At 46.3% G+C, this 18,290-nt stretch overlaps 1 protein-coding gene across 6 annotated transcripts in view; it reads right to left on the bottom strand.

Annotated features, from left to right (window-relative positions):
• ddx11 (DEAD/H (Asp-Glu-Ala-Asp/His) box helicase 11) overlaps window positions 1-17,782 on the bottom strand; it is a 155,283-nt gene extending 137,501 nt beyond the window's left edge. The window contains exons 1-4 of one of the 6 annotated variants that reach the window (XR_005458340.1): window positions 17,369-17,776; window positions 16,564-16,707; window positions 6,166-6,408; window positions 4,651-4,737 (exon numbers count right to left, since the gene is read on the bottom strand). Coding sequence is in view for 5 of the 6 variants with exons in the window: in XM_038780636.1 (XP_038636564.1) it covers window positions 4,651-4,737; window positions 6,166-6,408; window positions 16,564-16,704 (471 nt within the window). In the remaining variant the exon portion in view is untranslated. Of the gene's footprint in view, window positions 1-4,650; window positions 4,738-6,165; window positions 6,409-16,563; window positions 16,708-17,194; window positions 17,214-17,368 lie in introns of those variants that run through there. The other 5 variants (XM_038780636.1, XM_038780633.1, XM_038780635.1 and 2 more) reach the window with 5 other exon arrangements.
• Window positions 17,783-18,290: the final 508 nt, after the last annotated feature.

The raw sequence follows: 18,290 nt of genomic DNA, 5'->3' as shown, positions 1-18,290 counted from the left end.
TTCCTTGTAACTATCAAGCGCCCCAACTGAAACTTCACGCCTCATCTTCACATAGGCCTCCTTTTTCCTCTTAACAAGAGATTCCACTTCTTTGGTAAACCACGGTTCCCTCGCTCGACCCCTTCCTCCCTGCCTGACTGGTACGTACTTATCAAGAACATGCAATAGCTGTTCCTTGAACAAGCTCCACATATCCAGTGTGCCCAACCCTTGCAGCCTACTTCTCCAACCAACACATCCTAAGTCATGTCTAATGGCATCATAATTGCCCTTCCCCCAGCTATAACTCTTGCCCTGCGGGGTATACTTATCCCTTTCCATCACTAACGTAAAGGTCACCGAATTGTGGTCACTGTTTCCAAAGTGCTCACCTACCTCCAGATCTAACACCTGGCCTGGTTCATTACCCAAAACCAAATCCAATGTGGCCTCGCCTCTTGTTGGCCTGTCAACATATTGTGTCAGGAAACCTTCCTGCACACATTGTACAAAGAATGACCCATCTAATGTACTCGAACTATATCTTTTCCAGTCAATATTTGGAAAGTTAAAGTCTCCCATAACAACTACCCTGTTACTTTCGCTCTTTTCCAGAATCATCTTCGCCATCCTTTCCTCTACATCCCTAGAACTATTAGGTGGCCTATAGAAAACTCCCAACAGGGTGACCTCTCCTTTCCTGTTTCTAACCTCAGCCCATACTACCTCAGAAGAAGAGTCCCCATTGCCGCCTATGGTGCTGAGGGCCCAGGTTCGAATCCCAGCCCTGGGTCACTGTCCATGTGGAGTGTGCACATTCGCCCCGTGTCTGCGAGGGTTTCGTCCCCACAACCCAAAAGATGTGCAAGATTGGTGCATTGGCCACGCTAAATTGCCCCTTAATTGGAAAAAAAATAATTGGGTACTCTAAATTAATTTTTTTAAATCCTGCCTAAACATCCTGGGAGTGATTTGCTGATCCTTTGGCTAAGTATTGACGCCATCATAAACGCCGTTGTGTTTCTCGACGGCGTCAACATAGCCTCAGGAGCAGGAGCAGCAATTCTGACCCCTACAGGGTACCCATGGCGCTCGAGCTGCCAATCCCCGGCATCAAATGGGCGTCGCAGGTCTGCGCATGCGCAGTTGAGCCACCGCCAATGCGCGCATGTGCAGTGGGACAGGCGCCAATTCTCCCTTCTCCGCGACAGCCCCGACACAACATGGCGTAGGGCTACAGGGGCCGGTGCAAAACTAAAGAGGCCCCCAGCCCAAGAGGCCGGCCCGCCGATCAGTAGGCCCTGATCGCTGGCCAGGCCACAGCGGAGGCCCCCCCCCGCCCGCCGGGATTGGACATCCCCCCCCCCCCCCCAACCAGGTCGCCCCTGGATCCATCTACACCGAGGTCCCACCGGGTAAGATCAGGTATGAACGGCGCCGGCAGTACCTGGCTTTTTTGACGTGGCCGCTCGGCCCATCCCGGGCTGAGAATCGCTAGGGGAATCAGAGCGGCCCCTGACCGGCGCCAATTCTCCACTCTGAGGAGAATCGACAGACCAGCGTCAGTGCGGCGTGGCACGATTCGCACCAGCCCCGGCAATTCTCCGGCCCGGCCCCGGGGTAAGAGAATCCTGCCTCCTGTTCCCCAAGTTTCAAGGGATTCCATGGAAAAGTCTGGAGGCAGAATATGGTTTCCCGAAGTAAGGTCAGCAATTTGTAAACAGCTCCTGGAGTAATAGCATAACAAACTAAAGCACAGTTTAAATACACTCTAAGCAGTGGAAGTGGAAATAATTTCCATCGATACACTTTTATTTAGTGAACTCTCTGAAGAGAAATTCACCTTTTCTGCTGCCATTTATGTTTGAGTCAACCTCGCACTTTGTAAGAATAGCTATCTTTGTGGCCTCTTTATCAGACTAAAATGCAGTTAGTAAAACCTCAAACTTTCATGTACACACACTGAAGATGGAATTGGTTTGTCACAGGTGACAAACTGGTTTACTCACTGGTGCAGCATTTTCTGGAAAAACACTACTCTGCACGCTTGCAAATGTCACTGGCTTAATTTCCAGCAATCTAATGCCCTGTCGTAGGATAAAAATAACACACTGGCCTCCTTGAATCATACCGAGAAGTAACCTTCTTTTCAGCTCTGCCGCCTGCTCATGGCAATTAGTCTCTTGCTCATTATTACTTCTCCTTTCTCTGTCAACTTCTCAATGAAAACGCTAGGGTTCAAAATACACCGGATGGTGGGCGAATACACTCTGAAAACCCGACAAGTTCCAAAACCTTAATAACGGGGGCGGTAAATTCAAGAAATATCTCCAGTGTCTTTCGATTATAAAATTAATCTTTATTAGTGTCACATGTAGGCTTACATTAACACTGCAATGAAGTTACTGTGAAAATCCCCTAGTCGCCACATTCCGGCGCCTGTTCGGGTACACTGAGGGAGAATTCAGAATGTCAATTCACCTGACAAGCACGTCTTTCGGGACTTATGGGAGGAAACCGGAGCACCCGGAGGAAATCCACGCAGACACGGGGAGAACGTGCAGTCTCCACACAGACAGTGGCCTAAGCCAGGAATCAAACCTGGGATCCTGGATCTGTGAAGTCTCAGTGCTACCGACTGGAGGAACAGCAAGTGCGAGAGACAGAATTTGTGAAGAGCTACTCATTCAATCAGACATTCTGTCCCTCCAGTGTTGCTGCTCCAGCTCCTCTAAGTACAGGTGCTCTCACTCCTGTTCTGCCTCTGATTTTGCCCTCTTTACCTTGCTGGGATGTCTGGTTTTCTTGGGCAGCAGCAGGGCTTTGATGTTGGGAGGACCCGTCCGTGCTCTATGGTGAATCATTCCAGCAGCTTTGTTAAGCTTGCCTCCATTGTGGAGGGCAAACTGAAGTTGCGGGAATGATGCAAGTCTTCCTCTTGTCCTGGGCTCTGTTGCCAGGCAGCAACAGGATCTCAATGGTGATCAGATAGGCAGGGGCTCCGGCCTCGACGTACTCAGCATTGCGGCCCTTGCGCAGAACGCAGCAGCTGGTAGATGTGCCAGACAGAGAATTGGAGACCTACTCTAGAGGATGCTGGAGCAGTTCCCAGCCATCGGGGCTGCTGCTGGTCAGGGAAGAGCTTCCATAGGCTCCATGCTCTCTCTGATCGGTGCATGTTTACTGCTCAGAGCTTCACTGGGCTCCTATTCCAGACCTTGGGGGAAATCAGCCAATAAACGTGTCCAGGCCCAGCTTCATTTGAAGTTGGATCTTGGGAGCGGTGGGCAGCAGCCAGTGTGTGTCTCTTTCCCATCTCTGCGAAGGGTGGAGAGAGGTGGTGAGCATTCTCTTATAGTTTATTAAATTCTGTTCAGTAGCTTGGTACCTTGAACTGATATTTCGCACAAGGTGCCATACACTAGGATTGAAGTTCAATGATGTTATTTATCCTGCCCAGCGAGGAGACACTCAGCTAAATTGTCAGTGAAGCTCAGGTGGCTTACCAATGAAATAATTGATTAGATTACAACATTGAATCTCATTCCTTATGTTAGACGTTTTCTGTAGATTTATACCATGTCCTTTACAGTCCTGCAGTTCACTTTCAAGGAACCTAGGAATAATCGTGTCCTGAACTCAGGTGAAAATAAAAAAGTAAATCCAAAACTTAAAAAAGCAGTCCTCAAGAAAATATCACAAAAAGAGACCTCAACATTAAATTATTTTGACACCTGAACAACAGCTCTCTAAAGTTTACAAAATCTTGATCAGGCTTTATCGCCTTATATCATCGATCAAAAAAATTATTTATTTTTCCATCTCAAATTCGCCAAGTCTGACTTTGTCTCTTTCTAAGCATCTGCTATTTAAGCAAAGCAGTCTGAACAGCATCAGAATCTGCAGACTGTTCATCTGAAAAGGCTGAATAAACCTCCAGCTTTTTCTACTAAAACAATCTGTCCAAATTTCTCGAGGCCATTGTAACTTAGCAATTTTTTCAAATAAGACAAGATATATTTCAACTTTGTCAGTAAATTCAGGCGCGAGGCAAATATTCATTACTAAGTCAAAACCACGAGTGCAATTTAACCCAATGCGAGCATTCAAAGTATCGTCTTGCATCTTTGACTTTTGTCTATGTAAATGTTTTTGGAATCTACCTCTTCATTCACCTGAGGAAGGGCCAGTGCTCCGAAAGCTAGTGATTTGAAACAAACCTACTGGACTTTAACCTGATGTTGTAAGACTTCTTACAATGTTGATCAAGATCACGGAAAACAAAATTTGTCATTATCTTGTGCCTGTTTGAGGAACTTTGCTGTGTGCAGTGACTGTCGAGTTTCCTACATTACAACAGTGACTCCACATCCAAAAGTATTTTGATGGTTGAGGCAGCTTTGGGACGTCATGCGGTTGTGAAAGGTACAATGGAAATGCCATGTTTTCTTTTTCTACACAAGATTAAATGATTTATAGTTGGCAAAGAACATCACACTGACTTCAGCGAAGGAAAAAATGAGATGGTGCAATGGGAAAGCAGTGGACAAAGGCTCTTCTTCATCCAACACATGAGCAACATTGCAGCTGAAAATAACATTTCAACACAAAGCCCCTGTCTCCACAAATCCAAACCCTCCCCTCCACATCTCTATCTTAAAGAATGTGTACCTTGCGTTTCAAAGCATATTTAAGCTGCACGTTGTTACGCATTTGTTCCAAACGCTCTTCTCTCCTCTTTCTTTTCAATTCTTCATCCTGCAAAAGATAATTTGGTGATAACCACATGCTTTTAGGACAAGCTCCGTTTGAACACAGCGATTTGTTCATCCCGTCATATACCTCAAATTGTAGGGAACTAACCCAATATTCCCTGCAACAGTTCACAGGACAAATAAATAATACTAATCTATAATAATCTTTATTAGTGTCACAAGTAGGCTTACATTAATACTACAATGAAGTTCCTGTGAAAATCCCCGAGTCGCCATATTCTGGCACCTGGTCGGGTGCACTGAGGAAGAATTCAGAATGTTAAATTCACTTATCAAGCTTGTCCTCGGGACTTGCGGGAGGAAACCGGAGCACCCGGAGGAAACCCACGCAGACACAGGGAGAACGTGCAGACTCCACACACACAGTGACCCAAGCCGGGAATCGAACCGGGGACCCCAGAACTGTGAAACAACAATGCTAACCATTGCGCTACCGTGCCACCCAATCACCTATGTTTCCAGACAAGTCAAACTCATAGTTCCTCTCCACTATATTCAGGAGAAATGGAAATGCAATTATAAGTGGGAAAAAACATTCTTTACTCATGGACTTTCTGAAGACTAGCAGAGACAGGAAATTTATTCCCCCTGGGCCTCAGCCAGGAGCTAGTCAGGGACTTTAATTAATTCTTCCAGCATTTTTTTTCATCCATATTTTGCTCTCTCTCTCCCACACACCACCCCCTCACGTGTTTTGTCCTCAAGTCAGTGATTTCCATTAATCATTCAGACGTACCGAACCGTAAAATGCTTACCCCACCCTTATAACCATCAGTTCCTTTCTCTGTGATGTTTGAAACTTTACAATTAGTTTTCTTCCACAGCCTCTGAAGTGCTGAACATCATATTGTTCGTACAGAGTTTCCTTGTGCCTCTTGTCAAAATTCCCATCGCCTGCCTTTAATGGATTATTCACTGACATTCCTCAATCGACCAGAAATCCCGCATATTAATGTGTCAGACAAATGTTAAGAGGACCAGAGGTGGTGGTGTAGTGGAATTATCACTGGATAGCAATCCCCAGACCCACGGTAATGTTCTGGGAGACTTGGGTTCAAATCTCACCACAGCAGATAGTGAAATTTGAATTAATTTTTTTTTAAATTGAAACCATTGTGAATTCTTGTAAACGCCCCTCTAGTTCACACATGCCCTTTACAGGAGGAAATTTGCCATCCTTACTTGGTATGACCTACATGAGGCTCCAGATCCACGGTAATGCTTTATTCTTAAATGGTCCAGCAATCACTTAGTTCAAGGGCAATTATAGAATGTGCAACAAATGCCCACATTTCATGATAGTTTTTTTTAAAGTTAGGTTTTTTTAAGCTGGGAGATCCAAATGGCATAGGTGGCAATAACAATTAAAGATTATCAAATGATCCCAACTCAAATTGGTGACTCAACTGACCTTTAACTTATCGACCAGGTCCCGCTCAGCCTTCTTCTGCACAAATTCAGTGATCCAGTCTAATTCACCCGAGGCCTTGGCTTCCGATTTCTTGCAGTCAACACTTGTGGAATTCTGGAGCTCCTGGGATAGCCCTTGCTGAGGTGCACGATCCTCAAAAAGCTGAGCTGCTTCCAGTTTTTTCTTCTCTTCAAAGTCTCGGAGCCAAGTGAGTGCTCCACAGATGAGGCTCAGTGACTTCCCCTGAGGAAGTAACGGCAGCCGTAATTCAGGGTGCTTGCAAAGTTGCTTGACTGAAAGTCTAAACTCTCAACAACTAGAACACATGTAACAATTTGACATTGTAGTTTAAAAGGACACATCTTTCTGTTGCAGTAAAATGTCACATTCTGCCCTTGTAAAGCAGAAAATAATTACCTGTGAATAATGTGAGGCACATCATAGAACATAGAACAGTACAGCACAGAACAGGCCCTTCGGCCCTCAATGTTGTGCCGAGCCATGATCACCCTACTCAAACCCACGTATCCACCCTATACCCATAACCTTACTTTTATTAGGACACTACGGGCAATTTAGCATGGCCAATCCACCTAACCCGCACATCTTTGGACTGTGGGAGGAAACCGGAGCACCCGGAGGAAACCCACGCACACAGGGGGAGGACGTGCAGACTCCACACAGACAGTGACCCAGCCGGGAATTGAACCTGGGACCCTGGAGCTGTGAAGCATTTATGCTAACCACCATGCTACCCTGCTGCCCATCAGCTGCCCATCAGTTACACATTAATAACTTTGTCACACCTGTTTCAACTTTCTTTCCCCATTATATATTCCTACAACTACACTATAAATGGAAGCTCCAATATAGAATTTAGCATCCACATGTACTCTACCGCCAATGGCGATGCTGGTCTTATCCTCGAGGAAATGGGTGACTCTTTGTGGATCAAATACTCTCCCAGTGTATCCTGCCATGTTCAAAGATGTACGCAAATATACCTCCGGTTCCTCAGTCCTTACAATCTCCATTGAACTGTGCCAGTGCAGCTAAATTGTCTCTTACTATCCCTGTCATAAAACGCAATACCTGACACACACTTCTGTGTTAAATTCCATCCACCACTTGTCTGCCCATTCTGCACCAGGTGTCCTATTACAGTAGATTGGTGTCATCCTCTTCATTTGTCACACCCCCAGGTTTGGTATCAACAAATTCTGAATTTTTAGATGCACATATATAAATGCACACTGCAGTACTTGACTCCTTCATTGATATTGCTACACCATCTCCTCCTTTGGGCAGCACAAGCAGGTAGCACTGTGGCTTCACAGCACAAGGGTCCCAGGTTAGATTCGCCGCTGGGTCACTGTCTGTGCGGAGTCTGCACATTCTCCCCGTGTCGGCGTGGGTATCCTCCGGGTGCTCCAGTTTCCTCCCACAGTCCAAAGACGTGCAGGGTAGGTGGATTGGCCATGATAAATTGCCCTTAGTGACCAAAAAGGTTAGGAGGGGTTATTGGGTTATGGGGATAGGGTGGAAGTGAGGGCTTAAGTGGGTCGGTGCAGACTCGATGGGTCGAATGGCTTCCTTCTGCACTGTATGTTCTATGTTTACACCCACCTCTGCCTCGCCTGAAGATCCTACACCCCAGGATATTGAGCTGCCAGTCCTGCCCCTTCCTCCACCTCCAGTTTGATTCAGACCTTGGGTGACTGACTGCGTGGGGTTTGCACATTCTCCCAGTGTCTGCGTGGATTTCCTCCGGGTGCTCCGGTTTCCTCCCACAGTCCAAAGATGTGCAGGTTAGGTGGATTGGCCATGTCAAGTAGTATCCAACAGTTAGATAGGGTTACAGGGATAGGGTGTGGGACTAGGTAGAATGCTCTTACATCTACCTGGGGGGTTGGTGCAGACTCGATGGGTCGAATGGTCTCCTTCTGCACTGTAGGGATTAAATGATCACCATGTCTCTGTGATAGCAATAATATCGCATTCTAGTATCACATTCCCACGTGTTAATTCCAGATTCAAAACAGAGATGATGAGAAATCACTTCTCTCAAAGGGTCGTGAATCTGTGAAATTTACTTACCCAGAGTACAGTGGATGCCAGGACTTTGAGTAAATTTAAGGAGATGGACAGATTTTTAGTAATGGATTGAAGCGTTATGGAGAATGGCAGGAAAGTGGAGTTGGGGCCAAGATGAGATCAACCATGATCGTATAAAATGGTGGAGCAGGTTCGAGGGGCTGAATTTCCTAATCCTGCTCCTAGTTCGTATGTAATTATTTACGGTTTAGCGGTGTAAAATTCTTAAAAGGCATCCGGGAAAGCTTTTTGAGCCAACACATTGAAGTCTTTCACGAGAGGAGGCGGCACTTGACCTACCTTTAGGGAATGAAGCTGGGTAGTTGGTAGGAAGTGTCAGTGGGGGAGCATTTCGGTGACAATGACCATAACTCGGTAAGATTTAAAGGCAGTTATGGAAAAGGTCAAAGAGAGACCGTAAATAAACGGTCTGAATTGGGGGATGGCCAATTTTCACATAAGACAGGATCTGGCCAAAGTGGACTCGGAGCAGTTACTTATAGGAAAATCCACAGAGCAGTGGGAGTCATCATAAAAGGAGCGTACAAAGCCAACATGCTCCCGTAAAGATCAAGGGTGGGATCAACAAGTCTAGAGAACCCTGGAAGTCAAGGAATATACATGATTGAATAAGGTTAAAAAAAAGGTTTATCTCAGATACAGGGGCCTCAAAGCACTGGTGACCTAACGGAGTATAGAAAGTGCAGTGGGGGGTACATAGAAATTAAATTTGGAGAGTGAAGACGGGACATGAAAAAACACAAAAGGAAAATCCCAGTGTTTTATAAGTATATTAAGGACAAGAGGATAACCAGGGAAAGTGTAGAGCCCATTAGGAACCAAAGGGGCAGCACAGTATCATAGTGGTTAGCACAGTTGCTTCACAGCTCCAGGGTCCCAGATTCAATTCCCTGCTGGGTCACTGTCTGTGCGGAGTCTGCACGTTCTCCCCGTGTCTGCGTGGGTTTCCTCCGGGTGCTCCGGTTTCCTCCCACAGTCCAAAGACATGCAGGTTAGGTGGATTGGCCATGATAAATTGCCCTTAGTGTCCAGAAAGGTTAGGAGGGATTATTGGGTTGGGGGTGTAGGGTGGAAGTGAGGGCTTAAGTGGGTCGGTGCAGACTTGATGGGCCGAATGGACTGGAGAATTGCTAATGTTGTCCCTTTGTTTAAGAAGGGTAGCAGGGATAATCCAGGGAATTATAGACCCGTGAGCTTGACGTCAGTGGTAGGCAAACTGTTGGAGAAGATACCGAGGGATAGGATCTATTCACATCTGGAAGAAAATAGACTTATCAGTGATAGGCAGCATGGTTTTGTGCAGGGAAGGTCATGTCTTACAAACCTAATAGAATTCTTTGAGGAAGTGACAAAGTTAATTGATGAGGGAAGGGCTGTAGATGTCGTATATATGGACTTTAGTAAGGCGTTTGATAAGATTTCCCATGGCAGGTTGATGGAAAAAGTGAAGTCGTATGGGGTTCAGGGTGTACTAGCTAGATGGATAAAGAACTGGCTGGGCAACAGGAGACAGAGAGTAGTGGTGGAAGGGAGTGTCTCAAAATGGAGACGGGTGACTAGTGGTGTTCCACAGGGATCCGTGCTCGGACCACTGTTGTTTGTGATCTACATAAATGACCTGGAGGAAGGTATAGGTGGTCTGATTAGCAAGTTTGCAGATGATACTAAGATTGGTGGAGTTGCAGATAGCGAGGAGGACTGTCAGAGAATACAACAAAATATAGATAGATTGGAGAGTTGGGCAGAGAAATGGCAGATGGAGTTCAATCCAGGCAAATGCGAGGTGATGCATTTTGGAAGATCAAATTCAAGAGCGGACTATATGGTCAATGGAAGGGTCTTGGGGAAAATTGATGTGCAGAGAGATCTGGGAGTTCAGGTCCATTGTACCCTGAAGGTGGCAACGCAGGTTGATAGAGTGGTCAAGAAGGCATATAGCATGCTTGCCTTCATCGGACGGGGTATTGAGTACAAGAGTTGGCAGGTCATGTTACAGTTGTATAGGACTTTGGTTCGGCCACATTTGGAATACTGCGTGCAGTTCTGGTCGCCACATTACCAGAAGGATGTGGATGCCTTGGAGAGGGTGCAGAGGAGGTTCACCAGGATGTTGCCTGGTATGGAGGGTGCTAGGTATGAAGAAAGGTTGAGTAGGTTAGGATTGTTTTCGTTGGAAAGACGGAGGTTGAGGAGGGACCTGATTGAGGTCTACAAAATTATGAGAGGTATGGACAGGGTGGACAGCAACAGGCTTTTCCCAAGAGTGGGGGTGTCAGTTACAAGGGGGCACGATTTCAAGGTGAGAGGGGGAAAGTTTAAGGGAGATGTGCGTGGAAAGTTTTTTTACGCAGAGGGTGGTGGGTGCCTGGAACGCTTTACCAGCGGAGGTGGTAGAGGCGGGCACGATAGCATCATTTAAGAAGCATCTAGACAGGTATACGAATGGGCGGGAACAGAGGGAAGTAGACCTTGGAAAATAGGCAACAGGTTTAGATAAAGGATCTGGATCGGCGCAGGCTGGGAGGGCCGAAGGGCCTGTTCCTGTGCTGTAATTCTCTTTGTTCTGTACTGCATGTAAAGTGGCAATATGTGTGTTGAGCTGGAAGTCATAGGTGAGGTATTAAATGAATATTTTGCACCTATGTTCAGTGTGGAGAAGGACGATGGCAGTGCAGAAATTAGGGAGGGGATTGTGATACAATTGAACATATTAGCATTGAGTGTAAGACGCACTAACAGTTTTAATGGCCTAAAAGTGGATAAATCCACAGGGCCAGGTAAGGTGTATCCAGGATTGCTGTGGGGGGCAATGGAGGTATTGCAGTGGCTCTGACAAAAGTTTTCAAATCTTCCCTGACCACAGGAGAGGTGCCAGAGGACTGGAGGACAGCTAATGTGGTGCCATTATTCAAGAACGGAAGTAGGAAAAAACAGGTAATCATAGGCCAGTGATAGGGAAATTATTGGAAATAAAACTCTTTAGGGACAAATGACTCTCCAATTGGAGAAACAAGGATTAGTCAGCATAGTTTTGTCAGAAGTAGGCTTACATTAACACTGCAATGAAGTGACTGTGAAAATCCCCTAGTCGCCACAGACGCCGTTTGGGTACACCGAGGGAGAATTTGGAATATCCAATTCACCTGACAAGCAAGTATTTCGAGATTTCTGGGAGGAAACCGGAGCACCCAGAGGAAACCCATGCAGAAACGGGGAGAACATGCAGACTCTGCAGAGTGACCCAAGCCGGGAATCAAACCCAAGTCATGGCACTGTGAAGGCACAGTGATAACCACTGTGCTGCAGTGCTCCCCCAATATAGTACACACAGACTTCAGTAAGGCTTTTAACAGGTCCTGCATGGGAGACTGATCAAGAAGGTCAGAGCACATGGGATCATGGGCACTTTGGCAAATTGGATCCAAAATTAGCCGGAGGCAAAAGGAGATGTACGAGGCAAGTTTTTTTTACACAGAAGGTAGTGGGTGCCTGGAACCTGCCGGAGGAGGTGGTGGAAGCAGGGACGATAGTGACGTTTGAGGGGCATCTTGACAAATACATGAATAGGATGGGAATAGAGGGATACGGACCCAGGAAGTGTAGAAGATTTTAGTTTAGACAGGCAGCATGGTTGGCACAGGCTTGGAGGGCCGAAGGGCCTGTTCCTGTGCTGTACTTTTCTTTGTTCTTTGTAATAGTTGAAGATTGTTTTTGTGACTGTAAGTCTGTGTCCAGTGGTGTTCAGCAGGAATCGGTGTTGGGTCCCTTGCTGTTTGTAGCAATATCCTGGCTGGGAGGTTTGCTACAGTGACCCAGGAGGATTTAAACTAGTATGGCAGGGGGGTGGGAGCCAGGGCATTAGCTTAGAAGATGTAATAACTGAAGGGTAATAGAGAACAAAAATACAAGAACAACATCACCCTCAGGCAGAGCAAAAAAGGTGACAAGTATGAGAAGGGAGGACAATGCAGGACTGAGGGGTTGTACCTAAATGCATGCAGTATACAGAACAGGGTAAATAAGCTTGTTGCACACATTGAAATTGGCCGATACGATGTTGTGGGCTTTACAAAGATGTGGCTGCAAGGGTATCAGGGCTGGGATCTAAATATCGAAGGATATGTGTCCTATCGAAAGGACAGGCAGATGGGAAAAGGGGGCGGGGTTACATTGTTAGCAAGGAATGAAGTTAAATCGATAGCAAGGAGTGATATAGGACCAGAAGGCATAGAATCTCTGTGGGTAAAATTGAGGAATTGCAAAGGTAAAAATACCCTAATGGGAGTTATGTACAGCAGTAGTCAGGATGTGGGGCAGAAAATAAATCAGAGATAGAAAAGGCATGTAAAAAAGGCAATATTACAATAATCATGGGGGACTTCAATATGCAGGTGGATTGGGAAAATCAGGTTGGTAGCGGATCACATGGAAAGGAATTTGTGGAATGTCTAAGAGATGTTTTTTTTTGGAGCAGCTTGTGACAGAGCCTACTAGGGAACAGGCAATTCTGGATTTGGTGATGTGTAATGAGGCAGACTTGATTAGGGAACTTAAGGTGAAGGAACTCTTAGGGAGCAGTGACCACAATATGATAGAATTTACCCTGCAGTTTGAGAGGGAGAAGCTGCAATCAGGTGTAATGGTATTACAATGAAATTAGGGTAACTACAAAGACGTGAGGGAGGAGCTGGCCAGAGTTGATTGGAAAAGGAGCCTCGCAGGGAAGATAGTGGACCATCAAAGGCAGGAAGGCACAACAGAAATTCATCCCAAGGAGGAAGAAACATGCTAAGGGGAGGATGAGGCATCCATGGCTGACGAGGGAAGTCAAGGACAGCATAAAAGCAAAAGAAAAAGCATAGATAGTGGCCTTTAAAAGCAAGCAGGGGGACAACTAAAAAAGCAATAAGGGGGGAGAAGATGAAATATGAGTGTAAGCTAGCTAGTAATATAAAAGATAGAAAAAGTTTTTTCAATATGCAAAAAGGTAAGAGAGGCAAAAATAGATATTGGACCATTGAAAAATGAGGCTGGAGAAGTAATAATGGGAAACAAAGAAATGGGTGAGGAAGTGAATAGTTACTTTGCATCAGTCTTCATGGTGGAAGATACCAGTGGGATGCCAGAGATCCAGGAGAATCACGGGGCACAGGTGTAGTGATCGGGAAGGTCCCAGAGGACTGTAAAGTGGCTAATGTAACACCGCTGTTTAAGATGGGAGGGAGGCAGAAGACAGGAAATTATAGGCCCGTTAGCATGGCAAGCTGGGAGAGTGGGCAAAGAAGTGGCAGATGGAATACAATGCGGAAAAGTGTGAGGTAATGCACTTTGGAAGAAGGAATGGAGGCATAGACTATTTTCTAAGTGGGGAAATGCGAACACAGACTTGGGAGTCCTTGTTCAAGATTCCCTGAAGGTCAGCATGCTGGTTCAGTCGGATGGCAATTGTAATGTTAGCATTCATATCTAGAAGGCTAGGAAACAAGAGCAGAGATGTACTTCTGAGGCTGAATATGGCTCTGATCAGACCCCATTTGGAGTATTGTGAGCAGTTTTGGGCCCCATATCCAAGGAAAGATGTGCTGGCTTTGGAAAGAGTCCAGAGGAGGTTCACAAGAATGATCCCTGGAGTGAAGAACTTGTTGTATGATTAGCGATTTGAGGACTCTGGGTTATTATTATTATTCGTTGGCGGTTGGAACGATGAGGGGGGTTCTTATTGAAACTTTCAGGATACTGCGTGACTTGGATAGAGTGGACGTGAAGAGGATGTTCCATTTGTAGGAAAAACTAGAACCAATGGACACAATTTCAGACTAAAGGGACGATCCTTTAAAAGAGATGAGGAGGAATTTCTTCAACCATAGGCTGGTGAATCTGTGGAACTCTTTGCCGCAGAAGGCTGTGGATGCCAAAGATCCTCAAAAGGTTGCATAGAACCATAGAATTTAGAATCATAGAATTTACAATGCAGTAGGAGGCCATTCGGCCCATTGAGTCTGTACCCGCACTTGGAAAGAGCACCATACAGAAGCCCAAGCATCCACCCTATCCCCGTAGCCCCACCTATCCTTTTTGGACACTAAGTACAATTTATCACGGCCGATCCACCTAACCTGCACATCTTTGGACTGTGGGAGGAAACCGGAGCACCCGGAGGAAACCCACGCAGACACGGGGAGAACGTGCAGACTCCGCACGGACAGTGACCCAAGACGGGAATTGAACCTGGGACCCTGGAGCTGTGAAGCAACTGTGCTAACCACTGTTATCGTGCTGACCATGGTAGGACAGGTAAATACAGTGATTAAGTCAGCACATGGTACATTTGCCTTTATTAGCTGAAGAATAGAACATATGCATATGAGCGGGAATCTAAGGTGGAGCTGAATAAAACGTTCATTAGGCCACAGCTAGAGTACTGTGTGCAGTTCTGGTCACCACACCATAAGAAGGATGTGATTGCACTGGAGAGGGTGCAGGGAAGATTCACCAGGAGCGTTTTAGATATGAAGAGGGGCTGGTTAGGCTGGGGTTGTTTTCCTTACAGCTGAGAAGACTGAGGGGGGACCTGATTAAGGTGCACAAAATTATGAGGAACGTTGATAGGATAGACAGGAAGGAACATTTCCCCTTAGTAGAGGGGTCAATTACCAGGGGGCATAGATTTACGGTAAGGGGGAATCTGGGACTCACTGCCTGAAAAAGATGGCAGAGGTGGGAACGCTGACAACATTTAAGAAGCATTTAGATCAGCACTTGAAACATCGTAACATACAAGGCTACAGACCAAAGACTGAAAAATGGGATTAGAATAGATAAGTACTTGATGGCTGATGCCGATATGATGGGTTGAAGGATCTCTTTCTGTGCTGTAAAACTTAATGACTCTATGGCTTATAAGTGGCAAATGCCAGGCAATGATCATCGCCAGTAGGAAATATCCAAGCATCTCTTGATGTTCAACAGTATTAACATCACTGAATTCACCACTCACACAATCACTACAGTGCAGAAAGAGGCCATTCGGCCCATTGAGTCTGCACCAACCCTCCAAAAGAGCACCCTACCTAGTCTCACCCTATCCCTATAACCCAGTCATCTCACCCAACTTTTGGGCACTATGTGGGAATGTTAGCATGTCCAATCCACCTAACTTGCACACCTTTGGACTGTGGGAGGACACTGGAGCACCCGGAGGAAACCCATACAGACACGGGGAGAAAGTGCAAATTCCACACAGACAGTGACCCACCCACGGCTGGAATCGAACCCGGGTCCCTCGCGTTGTGAGGCAGCAGTGCTAACCACTGTGCCGCTATCAATATCAACATGCTACGGTTAACTGGACCAACAACACAAATAGTGGCTACAAGAGCAGGTCAAAGACTGGGAATTCTGTGGTGAGTAACTCACCTCCTGACTCCAAAGCCAGTCCACCATCTACAAGGAACAAGTCAGGAGTGTGATGAAATACTCTCCCACTTGCTTGGATGAGTGCAGCTCAACAATACTCGAGAGGCTCAACACCATCCAGGACAACGCAGTCCGCTTGATCAACACCCAATACACCACCTTATACATCCATTCACTCCATCACCAACTCAAAGGGGCAGCAGTGTGTACCATCTCCAAATGCATAGCAGCAACCTGCAAAGCCTGCTTCGAGGGCGCTTTACAAACCTCTGACCTCACATAACCTAGAATAGAGGCAGCAGATGCATGGGCCAACTGTGAATTCCCTTTGAGACTTGGAACTATATCTCCATACCTTCAATGTCACTGGGCCAAAATCCCTGAATTCCCTAACATCAATACCAGCAGTTCGAGGCAGTGACCTTCCCAAGGTCAATTATAAGGCAGCAAATGTTAGTTTTGCCAGCACTGCTTACATCCCAGCAACTAATTCAAAAAAATAAGTGGAGCTAGTGTCGAACAGATCAGCAGCTGTAGAAATCTCCTGGTGAATGGAAGACCAAAGGCTAGCAAGTTGATATTTTAAAGTGCAGGTTTAAGTGAATTGGGAGTTTTCTCCCTGGGCCAGGCACAGAAGTAAAGTTGGGAGAGGCAAGAGGATATAGGTATTAAGCAACACAAACAAGCGATCAGAGATAACCTTGGGGTGAAGGGGATCGAAGGATATTGAGGGAAGGCGGGAACAGGGTATTGTGTTGAATGATCAGCCATGATCATAATGAATGGCAGAGCAGGCTCAATGGGCTGAATGACCTCCTCCTGTTCCTATTTTCTATGTTATCTATAACTGACAAAATTAAAACATACCGTTCCAGTGGGACTCTCAAATATTCCAATCTTCCCTGCTTCAATCACATTGTACAGTGCAGTCATGAATTCCTCTTGAATAGAGTAGGGTTTAAAGGGAAACCGAAATCTAGAGGAAGCGTGCGATTTCTCTTCAGCCATATCCTATGAAAAAGGGAGGTAGACAGAACGTGCAGTAACTCTTGAATGACAATGATCAACTTAGATCTGGCTACAATAGCTTACTGGTAGTGAATCTGATTGGTACGCTTGAAAGTTCAAATCACACATGGTAAGTCAAGAAATAAAATTAATTCACCATCCCATTAGGAGATTTACACGTCATTGTGCAGATTTATACTCAATAGGGGGATCCAGCCCCTCAATAGGGGGATCCAGTCCCTCAATAGAATTCAGCCCCTCAATAAGGGGATTGAGTTCCTCAATAGAATTCAGTCCCTCCAGAAGAGAATTCGACCCCTCAATGAGGAGATCCCAGCGCAATCTACCTTAATAAAGGATATGGCGCCGGAGCGAGGCGACTTCTTGCAAGTTGTGCCCAGCATACCCTCTAATTCTGACTTTTACTCTTGTTCTATGCTTCTAAAACTTCACTGTAACTCTTTTCTATCAGACTTTTGAAAGGACCTACCTCGTATTAAGTTGATCTTTTCTCTGCACCCTAGCTATGACTGAAACATTATATTCTGCATTATATTCTCCTTCCTTCCCTATGTACGGTATGCATTATCTGTATATCATGCAAGAAACAATGCTTTTCACTGTATAACTGTGACAATCATAAATCAAAATCAAAGATCCACACCCCTCAATGATGGATTTTCCTGCAATGAGATCCACTTCTTCAATTCAACAAGAAGATCCACCGTCACGAAGAATGAAATCCACCCCAATAATATCCATCCCCAATGAGATCTGCCCTTTAATACGGTGATCCATTCAATGAATTGCACCCCAATGTAATCCAGTCCTCAATAGAGATCCACCAATGAAGAGGGGGGGTGCCTACCGCCCGTGTTACCGGTGCAAATCCGGGGCCCAGGCCTTCAGACGTGGCTTCAGCCCACCTTGCTGACTGCGGGGCCGCAGTGTGTGAGGGGCCGCGGCCGGCTGCTTGATTAATCGAGGCCGCGGATTTGGCCTGGCTCCGATCCTTCAAAGAGCGCGCGAGTGGAGGGAGTCCCGGGGCGGGGCTTCCTCGGGTTGACTGACAGCGGCCTAGGGCCAATCAGCGACCGCAGGGGCGGGAGGAGGCGGGCGCACCTCCCACCGTTAACCAACCAGCGCGTAGAGACGAAGAGCCCGCCTTATTACGGTTAGCCAATCAGAGTTCAGTATTTGGTTTCAGCCAATCATGCTGCAAACACCGCAACGCAAGAACCAATCAGAGCGCGATTCGCCATAGCTCGCAGCCAATGGCAGTGGGAAGGTTGACAGAGGGAGCCAATGGCAGTAGGAAGGTTGACAGAGGGAGCCAATGGCAGTGGGAAGGTTGACAGAGGGAGCCAATGGCAGTGGGAAGGTTGACAGAGGGAGCCAATGGCAGTGGGAAGGTTGACAGAGGGAGCCAATGGCAGTGGGAAGGTTGACAGGAGCAGCCAATGAGAGCGGGAGGTACGTGGTCCATCCACGGTTTGATACAGGGTTAGCATAAATTGTCACTTTACAATTCTATCCCTCTAGAGGTAAAGCCAAGTACTTAATTCACCTTTCTATGGCCTTGTTAG

The sequence above is a fragment of the Scyliorhinus canicula genome, chromosome 20, assembly GCF_902713615.1.
Source record: "Scyliorhinus canicula chromosome 20, sScyCan1.1, whole genome shotgun sequence".
NCBI classification, from domain to species: domain Eukaryota; kingdom Metazoa; phylum Chordata; class Chondrichthyes; order Carcharhiniformes; family Scyliorhinidae; genus Scyliorhinus; species Scyliorhinus canicula.
The sequence above is the reverse complement of the archived record's forward strand: the minus strand, read 5'-3'. Positions and strand labels throughout refer to the sequence as shown.